At 45.4% G+C, this 13129-nt stretch overlaps 1 protein-coding gene across 2 annotated transcripts in view; it reads left to right on the top strand.

Annotated features, from left to right (window-relative positions):
- Window positions 1-13129, top strand: part of ULK4 (unc-51 like kinase 4) — a 1615551-nt gene that overhangs the window by 192264 nt on the left and 1410158 nt on the right. For both annotated transcript variants that reach the window (XM_069211486.1, XM_069211487.1), the window contains exon 9: window positions 3631-3729. In XM_069211486.1, coding sequence (XP_069067587.1) covers window positions 3631-3729 — 99 coding nt within the window. The remainder of the gene's footprint in view (window positions 1-3630; window positions 3730-13129) is intronic.

The raw sequence follows: 13129 nt of genomic DNA, 5'->3' as shown, positions 1-13129 counted from the left end.
TCCGCATATCAATTTCTTGGTCTCTGATATGAAGGGTGACAGCCCGACTCTTTGGGTTTTTCCTGTGAGGAAGGAACAGATCCACTTGAGAGTGGATCCTTGTATGCCATTGTCGTGGAGTCTTCTGATGAGGGTGTTATAGGAGACAGGGTTGAAGGCCGCAGAGAGGTTGAGCAGGATGAGGGCCTCTGTATCTACTCACTCCTGGATGATTCGAATGTCATCAGCGGCTGTGATGAGTGCTGTTTAGGTGCTGTGTTTCTTTCTGAATCCTGATTGAGTGTTGTCTAGCAGATGGTGAAGTTCGATGTGGGTCGTGAGTTGCTTTTTGGTGGACTTCTCAATCACTTTGGCTGGATAGAGAAGCAGGGAGATGGGTCAGACGTTGCTCAGTTGATTCGGGCCATCTGTGGCCTTCTTGAGGAGGGCCCTGATTTCGAATCTATCAGGAAAGTGGTGAATGTGATGGAGGTGTTGAGTATTTGGTTTAGAGTGGTGCTGATCCGTGATGTTCCCAGGTTGTAGATGTGATGGCTGCAATGGTCCTTTGGGGTCCCTAAGTGGGTAGTCCGGATGGTTGTCGCTGTGTGGTTTCTGGTGAGGGTTGTCCATCCGGTCAGATGGCCATCTTGGTTGGTGGTGGATAGATTGGCAATGAGTTTTCTGGGGTTGGGTTGGTGTGCATAGTTGCTGTAGATGCTTGTGATTTTGCTGTGGAAGACGTTGGATAGGTTGTCACTGAGTTGCAGGGGGGCAGTTATGTTAGTGATACCGGCTAAGGGCAAGGTGAAATCCTTGACCATCGAGAAGATCTCCTTGCAGCTGTTGGAGCATTCTTTAATGTGGTCTACTATTGTTTTTGTCTTTGTGTTGTCATTTGCTGGTGATACCGTCTGAGTGCAGACTTGTAGGTGGTTCTGTCGGTGGTGGCATGTCTAGCTCTCCATTTCCTTTCTAGCTGTTTACAGTGTTGTATGGTGTTTCGGAGGTCTTCTGTGTACAGCTGCCCTGCTTGCTTTAAAGTGTTTTTCAGTCATTTAAGTGATATCTTTCAGCAACTGTATCTGTGTAAAAGATGTCGCAGGACTACTTGCTATTTTAATGCCTGAAAAAAGCGCTATGATGCGGCCAGTACTAGTGCCACATCATAGTGCTTTTCATAATGCTGGGTGCCCAAGAAAGGACGAAGAAGGGGGTTGGGATATGAGCAAGCAAGGAGGAGGAAGAAGAAATAGTACCTTAATCCCAGCATGTGCAACGTAGGCTCTCTAATCATGATGAATCAATCTGCGCTTTGTCCAGGGTCCATAGAAGAAAAAAGTGTCATCTGGTGGATGCTGGCCGAGTAAGAGACAGCAAAATAGAGTGACAACAAATGGTAAGCAATGGGTGGGCCCGTGGGCCCCAGCCCTTTTATTATAAGCAATACCATCACAAGCGAGAGTGAATGCACTGTATGCTCTGTCGCAGACTCTACCTAAAAAGATTGCCCAGCCAGCCTAAAAACTATAGCTTTATAAATTTGCTTGCTGTAGGATTAAACATCTTGATTGCAACTTTAAATTACATGAAGAGCTGGATAAAAGATCATGCTTTAATGCCTGTCGAACAAAGGGGCTTCAAAGAAAGGCATGAAATGGTGGACCACAGCTTTAGCATGTGGACTATTGCCCGAGACTAGAAGCAATCTTTTTTGTTGTTTTGTCTATTTCCATGCTGCTTTTGATTTAGAAGATCGAGCTATTCTTGGGGAAAAACTGAGTAGCAAATGATACAGTACAATATATTCTGAAACGTATCCCTTTTAAGTAATGGAATACACCTCTTTGCATTGTTTCCAAAGCAACATAACTCTTAGGACCGTGAAATTGGTTGCGAAAATAATAGTTTTTTTAATATAGCTTTTTTTCTACCATCATTTTGCCTTTTGTGGCTGTGTAAAGAAGAGTTTTTTTCTATTACTCAAAGTAAAAGTACTACGTTTGCAACTTTGAAGCTTCTATTGGTCCATCAGGATTCTGACCTGTGGCCTAAAGTTTAAGTACCGGTCAAATTAGCGCCTCTGGCTTTATCGAAGCTTGCAAACATTTGAAAAATATATCGCTAAGGGAGTCAAGCTATTCTATAAGTATTCCGTAAGAGTTCTTTTTCGATATACCAGCTTTCAGGCAGTTGCTGAGTTTGGCGTACTGAGGCAGCCTTAGTCGTTTCACTCATGCTTCTGAAATATAGCACTTTGTGTGCTTGGAATAATATACGTAAATAAAGGTAACAAAGAATATAAAATTCATCAAAGTTTTTGGAGGGTTAACTCTCCCCTGCTTACACCACTTACCTCCCATCTCTCTCCACCACAGACCCTGTTTGCTTAGGCTTGAGCACTGACACCGTGTTAAGTTTCACAAACTAGATTTTTGATCAGAAAAAAATAGCAAAACACATATTTAGGTCAGGCGATTTCCAAAACCCTTAGAATTTACTAAATTAGATGTATAATATACTTATTGGGATCTGAGACCACCCTCTTCGTCCATTGGTCTCTTACTGTGTCATTCACATTTTTCATTTTAGCTTCTACAACATACAGTATGAGGCAGTGGGGCAGCCTACTTAAAGCAGTGGCTCATTTCAAAGTGAATGACGGCATTATGCCCTTTCAGAAGGAGCTTTTTTGAGAACCGAACATAGTTCGCCTTTTAGGCAAAGGCTTGGTAGATTCCCCAACAATGTTTTTCAAAAACCATGCCAAAACAAAACGAGCACTGATAGAACCAAATGGCGGGCAGCCAATGCCAGAACTATTGTCTTTTCCGGTGCTGTTTGAATTTTCTTTTAAGATAGTTATCCAAATCCAACTGAAATGTGTTTTTTTTTCTTCAAATAACTGATGTAAGAAAATAAAAACGCTCCTTAATATCCCCAGCCCCTATTCAATTGTTTTCAGTACTTGAAATACTAACATTTCGCACGTTAAATGTAAAAAAAATAACTGTTGTATCATTTGTGGTGTGCCAAACCAATTTTTTTTCTTGAAAGTGAAGTTTAGAGCAAATAACATGAAGATCGCTGTCCTCTTCGTAGTTCAGTGCAGCTTTCCTGTTTAGAGTTAGACTGTATAAGAGGATCATGGGAACAGTGTTCTACATCTTTATTAGGGATGTATGTCGCAACCATGTGTCCATAGTGCCTAGCCCCGCAGCAATGTTCAAATAAATTGGTAATGTAAGGGAGACTACGGGTTTAAATTATGAGATAATACAGGTGAGGAACCTTTAATTACTTATGTGCAACATAACTTGGCAATAACCCCTACCAGTTTGATTCTTAACATATATGTGCCCCTCTGTTGTTGAAACTTTTGTGAACCTTTCCTCTGTTAAAGCCCTTAACAGCTCTTGTTAAATATCAGCTTGAGAGGCAGGGTTCAGTACCACTGTATTTTTTTTTCCTCTATGGAAATGGAACAATCAAATTGAGTACTTCTATTGCGGTGGCTTGGATGCTTTGATGAGTCAAAGTTTTATTATAATAGATCTCTCATTTGATTGATTTGCTGAGTTAATTAAATTACTCACTAGATTGTCGAGTGGTTATATGTTCTTCTTAAAACTGTCTTTTTCCTTTCTACAGGTTAAATTGGCCAGCCCTCATTAAACATCCCTTCTGGAAAGATGCTTTAACTGAAGAAGGTGGCTGTTTATTGGACGGTGGCAACCACAATAGTTCAAGGTGAAGTACTGTTTTATTTTCAATCTTTCTTCTACATAAAATCAGGTTTGTTCATAGCATTTAGTTCTACACATAACCCAGCATAGCATTTCCCTGCCTTCTGGATTGTTAACAAACAAAACCCTCTTTTTATAGTATGTATTGATTCCCACAGATTCGTATCTTTGAAAATTCTTCAGGCATCAGGCTGGATCACAAAAATGCATGCACTGTAGTAGCTCCCATCAGACACCCAGTTGCACTGTCGGGTTTAGTCTTTGATATTTTTTTATCCACATTCCTTAACCCTTTGGTTCAGTTTCAGGATATACCAACTGAAAATCGCTTTTGCAAAGAAGTCCACTTTTTCTATCTCATCAACTAGATCAGGCCTTAGTCAATTCGCACTAAATGTCGTACTGCGGAATTGGTGGAGTCTGTCAAAGGTGTGGCTGCTACACTAGAAGTGCATTGATGGCATGAAGTACTTAGCCATCTCGAAACTTGCTGCCAGTGTCTTCCATTATCTCTAGAACTCTGCAAAGGTGATAGCGGATTTTTGAGAATTTTTCTGGTAGAACATCTTCAGGTTCCACAGAAATTTGCTTGACTGGAAAGGTTGCTTGGTTCAGAATCATGTGCATTACAATTTCCTTCACCCTGTGAAAAAAAGGGAGAAATTTAAATAGAGTGAGTCGGATGCTATCACACTGAAGAAAAAATTATAAAACAAATACTAGAAATTTGTTTGATCTCTGTATAGGGAACTCATTTTCATATGGCAAGAAAGGCGGAAGAGACACTAGAGCTGACTTTTGCCACCACAAGAGAAAAACTGATGTCTAGAAAACTGCTATAAAGACACTTTTGTTCTTGAATGACATCCCTCTAGAGCAGAGGTCTTCAAATTGGGGCTTTCCCCTCTAGGGGGGCCTCAAGTGATCACGGGGGGGGCAGACTCTGGCGAAAAGAAGCATTACACAAATAACAGGCCTTTGTTTTAAGCAGAAGCTTGTTATTGCATCTTTAAAAAAGTAACAGTACTTGCGTGCAATGTTTAAATAGGTCTAGACATTTTTAAACATTGCCATCTTTATACAATAATTGTGAAAAATTCTGAGGAAAGGGCCCTATGATTTTTATTTTTCAGCTGGGGGGGCGTGGCATTAAAAAGTTTGGAGACCTCTGCTCTAGAGTGTATTTTGGCAGCTTTGGAGAATCCAAAATCCACTTCTGCATTACAAACAATACCTCACAAACAGCTCTCAGAGAGGCACTTTAGACCCAAAGTTTTTGACTGCCCAATTTACATCAAAAATATGGTGAGACAGGCATTATCAACAAGCATAACGTTCTATGCTTTCCTATCCATCCTATCTGTGACCATAGCGGAAGGATTTGACTAATTGACTAATGCAATACACCTTGTATGAACATACATATGATGTGATTGTCAACATACTAATGTTATATATATACGCACACACACACACACACACTCGCTCACTCTCTCTCTCACAGAGTACTGAGTTCAAGTATTTTACATCCTGGAACTCAGTATTTAAAACAAAGAAGGAAGGTCATTAGTGCAAAGTCAGAGTAAAGAACCAATATATTTTTTTCTAAATGTCAGCGGCTGCTTCCCATTTCCTTTCAAAGTGTTGGTTTCTTACCAGATTGGGGGGGGGCAAGATTGTGAAGTTCAGAGGGCTGGAGATGTTAAATAAACTTTACACAGGAGATAACAGGCTGCCGAAAAACTTAAACCAAAGAACAGGGTTCAGCAAGACCCCCGTTTTGAAAGGCAGATTGAAACATCACAGGGGCAGTTTGAGTGCATTTCTTTCTGCTCATTAAGGTACATCTGTGCCAGCTGGACATACAGATATGAACAGAAAAGCGCTGAGTTCTGAGACTCAAACACCCTGGCAGGATGCCATAATCACTCGGCTTTAAAACGTGTGAAAACGTTATTGGAGTACTTCCTGGTTCTGAAATAGGTAAGATCTTTTTGTCTGTTATGAGAACTCTGTTCATACAACAGTTTTTTGTTTGTTTTCCACTTCTAATTTTTTTCTTGTTACCGAACGTTCTCACCCAGGTGATGAGGTTATAATTTGCTGCTCATCTCAGAGAAAAGAGATTTGTCCAGTGTTATTTGGATGACTGGTTGACATAAACCTGATCTTAAGGATTTGAGATGGAACACCACAGACTGATGAGCAATCTTCTTTGCGATCCATGTTTTTTTCAATAAAACTGTAAATGTTCTCTTGAATGGAATGACCAAGAAACATCCTATTGAGGCTTCTAGGTTAATGTCATCAAATTTAGGATTTGTGCTGTACGTGTGACATATATCTTCTGGGCTACAAGACTTTCCATAAAAGTTTTTTGTATATCAAAATGGGAAAGGTTTTCAGAATGGCAGAGGCTAAGCAAGATAAATCAGCTTCAAGCATAATTAAGATACAGAAAGATCTCAGTTTTCTCTTGCGTTGGCATCAGAAAGACTCTTCCGGGGAAGGGTAGATTTCTACCAAGTGTCAATTTCTATATATATATATATATTTTTTTTTACCAGCAACCAGTTGATCTGCCGTTTTTCAAGTTGTTTTTAGTACCCCAATTCATATGAGATTTTCTAAATAAAATCTCTCAACTCCACTCATAATTGTATTTTAGGGTTTCAGCCTGGGTCTGTATTATATTAAAAGTGTTCTAGGGGTTACGCCCCAAGATGGCGGACAGGTGAGATGGACTTGCGTGCCTGTCTGCCTTCCCCCGCGGTCCCTGCCAACCATTGCCCCCTTCCCACCCCCTCAGGGCAGTTGGAACATGCCTCCCCGTCCCAATGTGAAGGAGCAGAGCAGGAGCCAAAGGGAGGCGTGGGGGATGGCCGCGGGTGCCCGTTGGCAAACGGAGGGGAGCCAGTCGACATGCAATCGGGCAGCTCCTAAGATGGCAGCGCCCATCGGAGCTCAACCATAAGCTGGTGGCCACGGTCAAGGGAGGCCTCGGGATCCGGGGTGTTGGCGCCTAGAGCCCTACAGTGCGAGAGCAGGAGGCCCGTCTGGAGAGCGACAGACAAGGAGCGCTGAGGAGTCTGGCCCGAGGCGATCCTACAGACCCTCCCGGGTCATAGAGCACACCGAAGCACATGGACGCAGCGGCATGGTGGACGAGGGCGTGCTAACCAGCGCCCCCCTACCTTAAAGCTGGACAAGCTGGTGTTGAGTATACCACAGGGACCCAAGACAGGGCAGTAGGTCTACAGGAGTGGTGGGGTTGCTGGGTCGCTGGGCCTCGCCCACCCCGTCCAGCTGCCCATGGAAGCCTCACAGAGGCCCTGAACCGATGAGGGCCTGCAGAGACCAAAGAGAAATAGGCCTGGCCGGGGCGACCCTCTAGTGATTTGGAGGCGGCCTTTGCCTTGGAGGGGCGTGAGAGCCGAGGCTGGGTGGATGAGAGCACGGGGGAGGCCTCACTCGGGGCGAGAGAATGATCCACAACGCAGACCACAGAGGAGAGCTGCCGCAGACGGGAGGGACAGTCCCCGGTGCCTTGCCCGTCCCATAGAACATCCTCCACAGGAGATCTACCAGTGCCCGGGAGTGACCCAAGCTCAAGCCTCACCAAGAGTCCGAGAAAGGCTAAGAGGGAGAGGGAAACGCAACACCAGACCGGCGGTGTGTCACCCTTGAGGGACTTGCGAACAGAGAGTGAAGACAGAGCGAAGGGGCCCGACAGCACCCGACAGAGGGAGAGGGGTGCGATGGCCTTGGCACGCCCCAAAAAAGACAGATCAGTGAAAGATGTGCTGACCAAGACCATGAAGGGTAACACAGAGGGAGACACCCCCACATTGACACAGGCGAAAGGGCGACAAAGATGGAGGGGGCCCAATCACGCAGTCTTTCCTCGAAGGGCTATTCCTATCCTTGAAAGAAGACGTACAGGTGGTAAAGCGCGACCTGTCACAGGACCTGAAGGAGGTGAGACACCCTGGAGGAGCACGAGCACAACCGAGATGAGGAGATAGAACAACTCCAGCAGGAAGTAATCCGCCTACAAGAGCAACAAATCATGCTCCAAGCACACATGGAGGACCTGGATAACCTCTTGAGGAGGAAAAATATCCACATTCGGGGAGCCCCAGCTGGGGATGAGGAGGACGACTTTGCCCAGTACGTTGGCTCCCTCTTCCACCAGATTCTAGGGGAGGACTTGGGCAAGGAGATACGAACAGACAGTCCACAGAGTGGTACCTCCAAGACCGGCCCATGTACCCCCTGTGAATATCTTGGTATGTGATTTTCCCCTTAAGGTTAGTATTTTCTGGCTAGCGATGGAGCAGTACCCACTGAGGTTTTGTGGGCAGTCGCTCCTGTTCTGCCTTCCTGCTCTTATCTCATAACCGAGCTTACAGAACCTCTCTGCAATGCACTTCTGAGTTTAAAGAAGACATTTATTGTTCACCACAAGGTTCCTGAGAGACGAAATTAGTAGATTGGAAGCACATGTTCAAAAGTAGTCGCAGCAATGAAAGCAAAATATATCAAAGTACTTCTCAGTTGCAATGTACACAGCAAACAGATGTGATTATATTATAGCATAACTTCAAAGCAAAGCATAAAAGTCAAAATTAATCATCATAGGGCCTATAGCTCAGCTTCATCTTTCTGGGGCCTGCAAGTTGATGACTCCAGTCAACTGCGAGAAAGAGATTTTCTACCCAAACGGGAGACAGGCAACTGACGTCTCCGTTCCTGTCTGAAGTCAAGCAGATTCCATCTACCCCTGCTGTAGCCCAGAGTCATCCTTAAAAGCAAACTCAGTGTGAGAACCGAAGAAACTTGGAGAATGGCCAATTCTCCCGAGCTCACTCGATCTCAGACTAGATTGCGAGGTAAACACAAAATCTACGTGCTCTTATCAGCTAAGTTCTGGTGTGAAGAAAACAGCTTGGTCCATCTTGTGGAAAAACACAGCTTGGAAAAACACAGCTCATCTGCAATGTCTAACCCCACGTTAAAGCCAATAGGCAGCTAACCTAAATATCAAATGTATTGTCTAACGTCATGTCAAAGCCAATAGGGAGCTAAACTGAATACAGAATGTAATGTCTAATGCCATGTCAAAGCCAATAGGCAGCTAAACTGAATACAGAATGTAATGGCTAATGCCATGTCAAAGCCAGTAGGCAGCTAAACTGAATACAGAATGTAATGGCTAACTCCACGTTTAAGCCAATAGGCAGCTAAACTTAACAAAACTATGCGCAGTGGTGAAACACAATTAATAGCATCACAGCTCCTCCTCTATCAGGACCTGGCAGCAATTACTCTACAAAAGAGGAGAGACTTTAGACCGATCACCTTATATCTCAAAGACAAAGGGGTTCCTACTCTTGGGGCCACCGTTTCCGCCTGGTCTTTTGATGAAAGGGCAGACTCCACCAACTGCGTTCACTGAAGGAGGCCTGTAGTTTGCTGCAGTTGGAGATGCCTTCCGCGGACCATCCACACTCGCCAAGACCTGATTGCAGGCGCTGGAAGCGCAGTCACTGGCAAAAAGTCCTGTTGAAGAGCACCAAACTTGACCCAGAGACAGTGGCTTCAGAGCGAAGGGCGTTCCTGGAGTCCCTTACCGGGGACTCAGCGACAACCGATAAGGAGGTGAGTGAAGACACTGAGGGACGGTGGCAAGGGGTGGGAGGTGGTGCAGGGGGCACTTGGTGGAAGAATGGTACCTGGGACATCATACATCCAGACCACGGACCAGGGCTATGCTAGAGGAACCGGCTCCCTCTGACGGGGTTGCTAAGAATGTTGTTGTTGTTTAAGTTTCCTAGGGTAGGTGCCACAATGCCCACAGGAAAGAAGGAAAGAAGAAATAAGGCAAAAAGAAAGAAAGAAAGTAAGAAGGAAGGAAGGCAAAAAGGAGGTATGAAAGAAAAGAGTAAAGAAGGCAAGGGACAAAGATGCAAAAAAGCAAAAGTAAAGGGGAAGAAGACAGGAAAGAAGGAAAGAAAAAGGGAAGAAGGCAAAAAAGAAAAACAAGGAAAGAAAGAAGAAAGCAGTGAGAAGAAAAAAGGGAAGGAGGAAAAGAAAAAGGAAAGAACAAAGAAGGCAAAAAAGAAAGAAGGAAAGAAAAAGGAAACACAAGAAAGAAGACAAGAAGGAATTAAAGAAGAAAAGAAGGGGAAAAGAAAGGACAGAAAGAAAAAAGGCATGCATGCAAATCTTTATGGATGGAGTGTGGCATCTATTTACGCGCCCAGTGAGAAGCAGGAGGGGTTCCTATGCCGTGCGCTGAGCGAGGTCATGACTACGCAGGACAGACAGGTACTTGTAGGGAGCGACGTTAATGTTGTCCTTAACAACGACTGGGGCAGGTACGGGGGTGCGGAAGCTCTGTCGCCGAGGGGACTAAAGAGACTGGAGGAGCTAGGTCTTAAAGACCTGTGGAGGAGTAGGCATCCCACAACCAGGGACTACACCTTCTACTGTCATGCACATAAAACCTACACCAGCATCAACATCTTCCTGGGCACTAGAGACGCCCAACGTACTCTGAAGGAGATAGATGTAGAGCCATCTACAGGCAACCCTGGAGCACTTTGGACTGGGGCCCTGTTTCTGAGCCTAGAAAACAAGTGTGTATAGCCATCGGAAGGCCTCAGTTAGAGTCAATGGGACAACATCTGCCTCATTCCATGTGCCTGCTTTACCCCCTGTTCTCCGCTCTCTACATAGATCCCTTCGCGCAGCGCATGAGGGACAATCCAGAGATCTCACGGGCCATCTTCGGAGGGGAAGAACACGTGATAGCACTTTATGCAGACGATGTGGTAGTGGCACTGGACGATCCGCTGAGGGCACTCCTGGTCTTTCTGAAGGAGGTGGAGACCTTTGGGGAGGTGTCGGGTTTTAACATAAACCTCTCAAGATCACAGGCTCTCAGCCTCACGCTCCCGAAGGAAACGGTGGAGTCAATGGCTCAGCAGTACCCGTTTGCGGTGTCCTCACATTTGAACTATCAGCACCTCCTCCAGAGTGTCAAATGAGATCTGACCCAATGGAGATCCTATCCCATCTCATGGCTGGGCAGAATAGCTGCCATAAAAATGTCGGTCTTGCCCAGGGCCCTATTTCTCTTTCAGGTGCTCCCAGCAGAGGCCCGCCCACCCCCTCCAGTGCTACAGCGCAAACTTAACCACTTCATATGGGCTAGTGGGAAACTTAGAATGGCCAGACGCCTATCTTTCCAACCCCCGCTGAGAAATGGACTGGGAATCCCAGACCTTCAGCTATACTACAGGGTGTCCCAACTTCGATACCTGATAGAGTGGTCCTGGCCAGAGTCGGATAGGCGATAGCTCTTCATGGATCGAGAAATTGCGGGGACCACCCTCTGGAAGATCCCCTTTCTTACGCGCTGCCATAGACCTCGGGATCTGTACTCCTTCCTCATCACTAGCGTAACAGTAAAGGCCTGGGACCAAGTTGCACGCACTAGGGGACTAACAACTTTCCCTTCTCTGACCCTCATAGTAGGGAACCCGGAATTCACGCCAGGCCTGAATCAGGGATCCTTCCAGTCCTGGTCCACCCCAACATGCCATTCCATCCGACACTTGTTTGACGAAGAGGGCATATTGCCCTTTGAAAGTTTAGGGAAGGTTTACTCATTACCTGAGACTGAAAGAATGCAATATCTCCAGATTCATCACTGGGTGATGGACCCAGCCACTCGTGAGGGAACATCTTGCTCCCTCCTGAGGTTTGAGAGATGGTTACTGACTAAGACAACAGACAAGCACATCATCTCGGACCTGTATGACCTGCTACACACAGCAGCCCGCAATCTAGCCCAAGCCAGGTGAGATGGGAGACGGAACTGGGGAGACATTTCACACCCACGGAGTGGGAGGCGATTTGCTATAAGGCTCGACCCATGGTACACAGCATGGCTGGCACGGAGCCCGCAGTGAAAATAGCCACGTATTGGTACCTTACTCTGGCCCAGCTCCATAAGAGCAATTGCTCACATTTAACTCTGTGCTGGAGAGGATGTGGTGACTCGGGCACGTTGACCCACCTCCTGTGGGAATGTTCAAAGCCGGCCCCATACTGGGAGGGTATTTTAGATTAAATAGATTGCCACATGACCACTCAACTACTGAGATTTCCGACCTACATCGTTCTGGGCCTTCCAAACCCCTTGACATTCCCACTCAAATCACTAAAGGGGCACCAGATTAGCCTAGCCGTAGGCACGGCCCTACAGAATATCTTGACACACTGGGGTTGGCTAAATCAGCTATTGCAGATCTTAGGGATGGAAAGGCTCACTCTTACCCTTTATACACAGGGCCACTCTTATAGAGAGCTATGGCACCCCTTTTTGACTACTCGCTGGGGAATTCAGAGAGCTGACCTGCCCTAAATACTTAAGACGCCTACGTCTCACAGAGGACGATAGTCCACAGAGATACGAGAGACGGTAGGACACCATAATAGCCCTATTTACACTCTTCATAGTTCAATTGCTATTGGTGCACCTGGAGGGTGGGCAAGGGTGGGGTTGAGGGGTATTGGCTGAAGCCTGTTTTCTTTATCTTTTTTCTCTGTCATCTGGAGGGCTCAACGCCGCCTCTTGTTTATTTTTCCTGTTGAAACTCAATAAAGAAATTTGAATCATAAAAGTACCCTATGGGGATCAACTGGTGTGTGGGCCAGCTTTTTACATCCCTAGGGCACTTTGATGTTACATAAGGGCCCTCGGATGCTAGATTGACCCCTTCTGTTATACAGATCATGCCAGTGCTAAATGTGCAGCAATACAATTCTCTCATTTGCTTTGCACCACAAACCCCCATAAATGTAAAAATCCTTTGCACCCACACTGTATTAAACAGGGAATAATCCTTTCACATGCCAGCCTCATTTCTGCCTGCACAGTGAAAAGTAGTCTGGCTGCTTCGAACTGCTGACCCACCTTTCACTAATGTGCTGGTACTACTGCATGTGCTGGGTTGCATCAACAGCGCATTTAATGAGCAACAGTGCACTGTCTTGCTCTGCACCACATGCACACATTTGTGTACACTGCAATGCAGAGTGGGATAGTGCACTATACCTGTAATACGGCCCATGCTGTTAAATTAACTAAACATGTGTGTTTGTATAGTGTAAATTATGCCTCCATGGACATATCCTGGTGCTTTTGACACTTAACAGATTACTGGTACCCAATTGAATGGTACTCATTTTATCAACCTCAGAAGTAAAAAAAAAAACAAAAAAAAAAGGCTCACAGGACCCTCTGGCATTTCATCCTTTGACCATGTGGTCAAACAAGGACCCTGGGAGTGGATGCATTAGTTCACTGAGCCTGGTTTATAACTGACAGCCCT

The sequence above is a fragment of the Pleurodeles waltl genome, chromosome 10 (assembly GCF_031143425.1).
Source record: "Pleurodeles waltl isolate 20211129_DDA chromosome 10, aPleWal1.hap1.20221129, whole genome shotgun sequence".
Taxonomy (NCBI): Eukaryota; Metazoa; Chordata; class Amphibia; order Caudata; family Salamandridae; genus Pleurodeles; species Pleurodeles waltl.
This window is presented reverse-complemented; position numbering and strand designations above follow the sequence as displayed.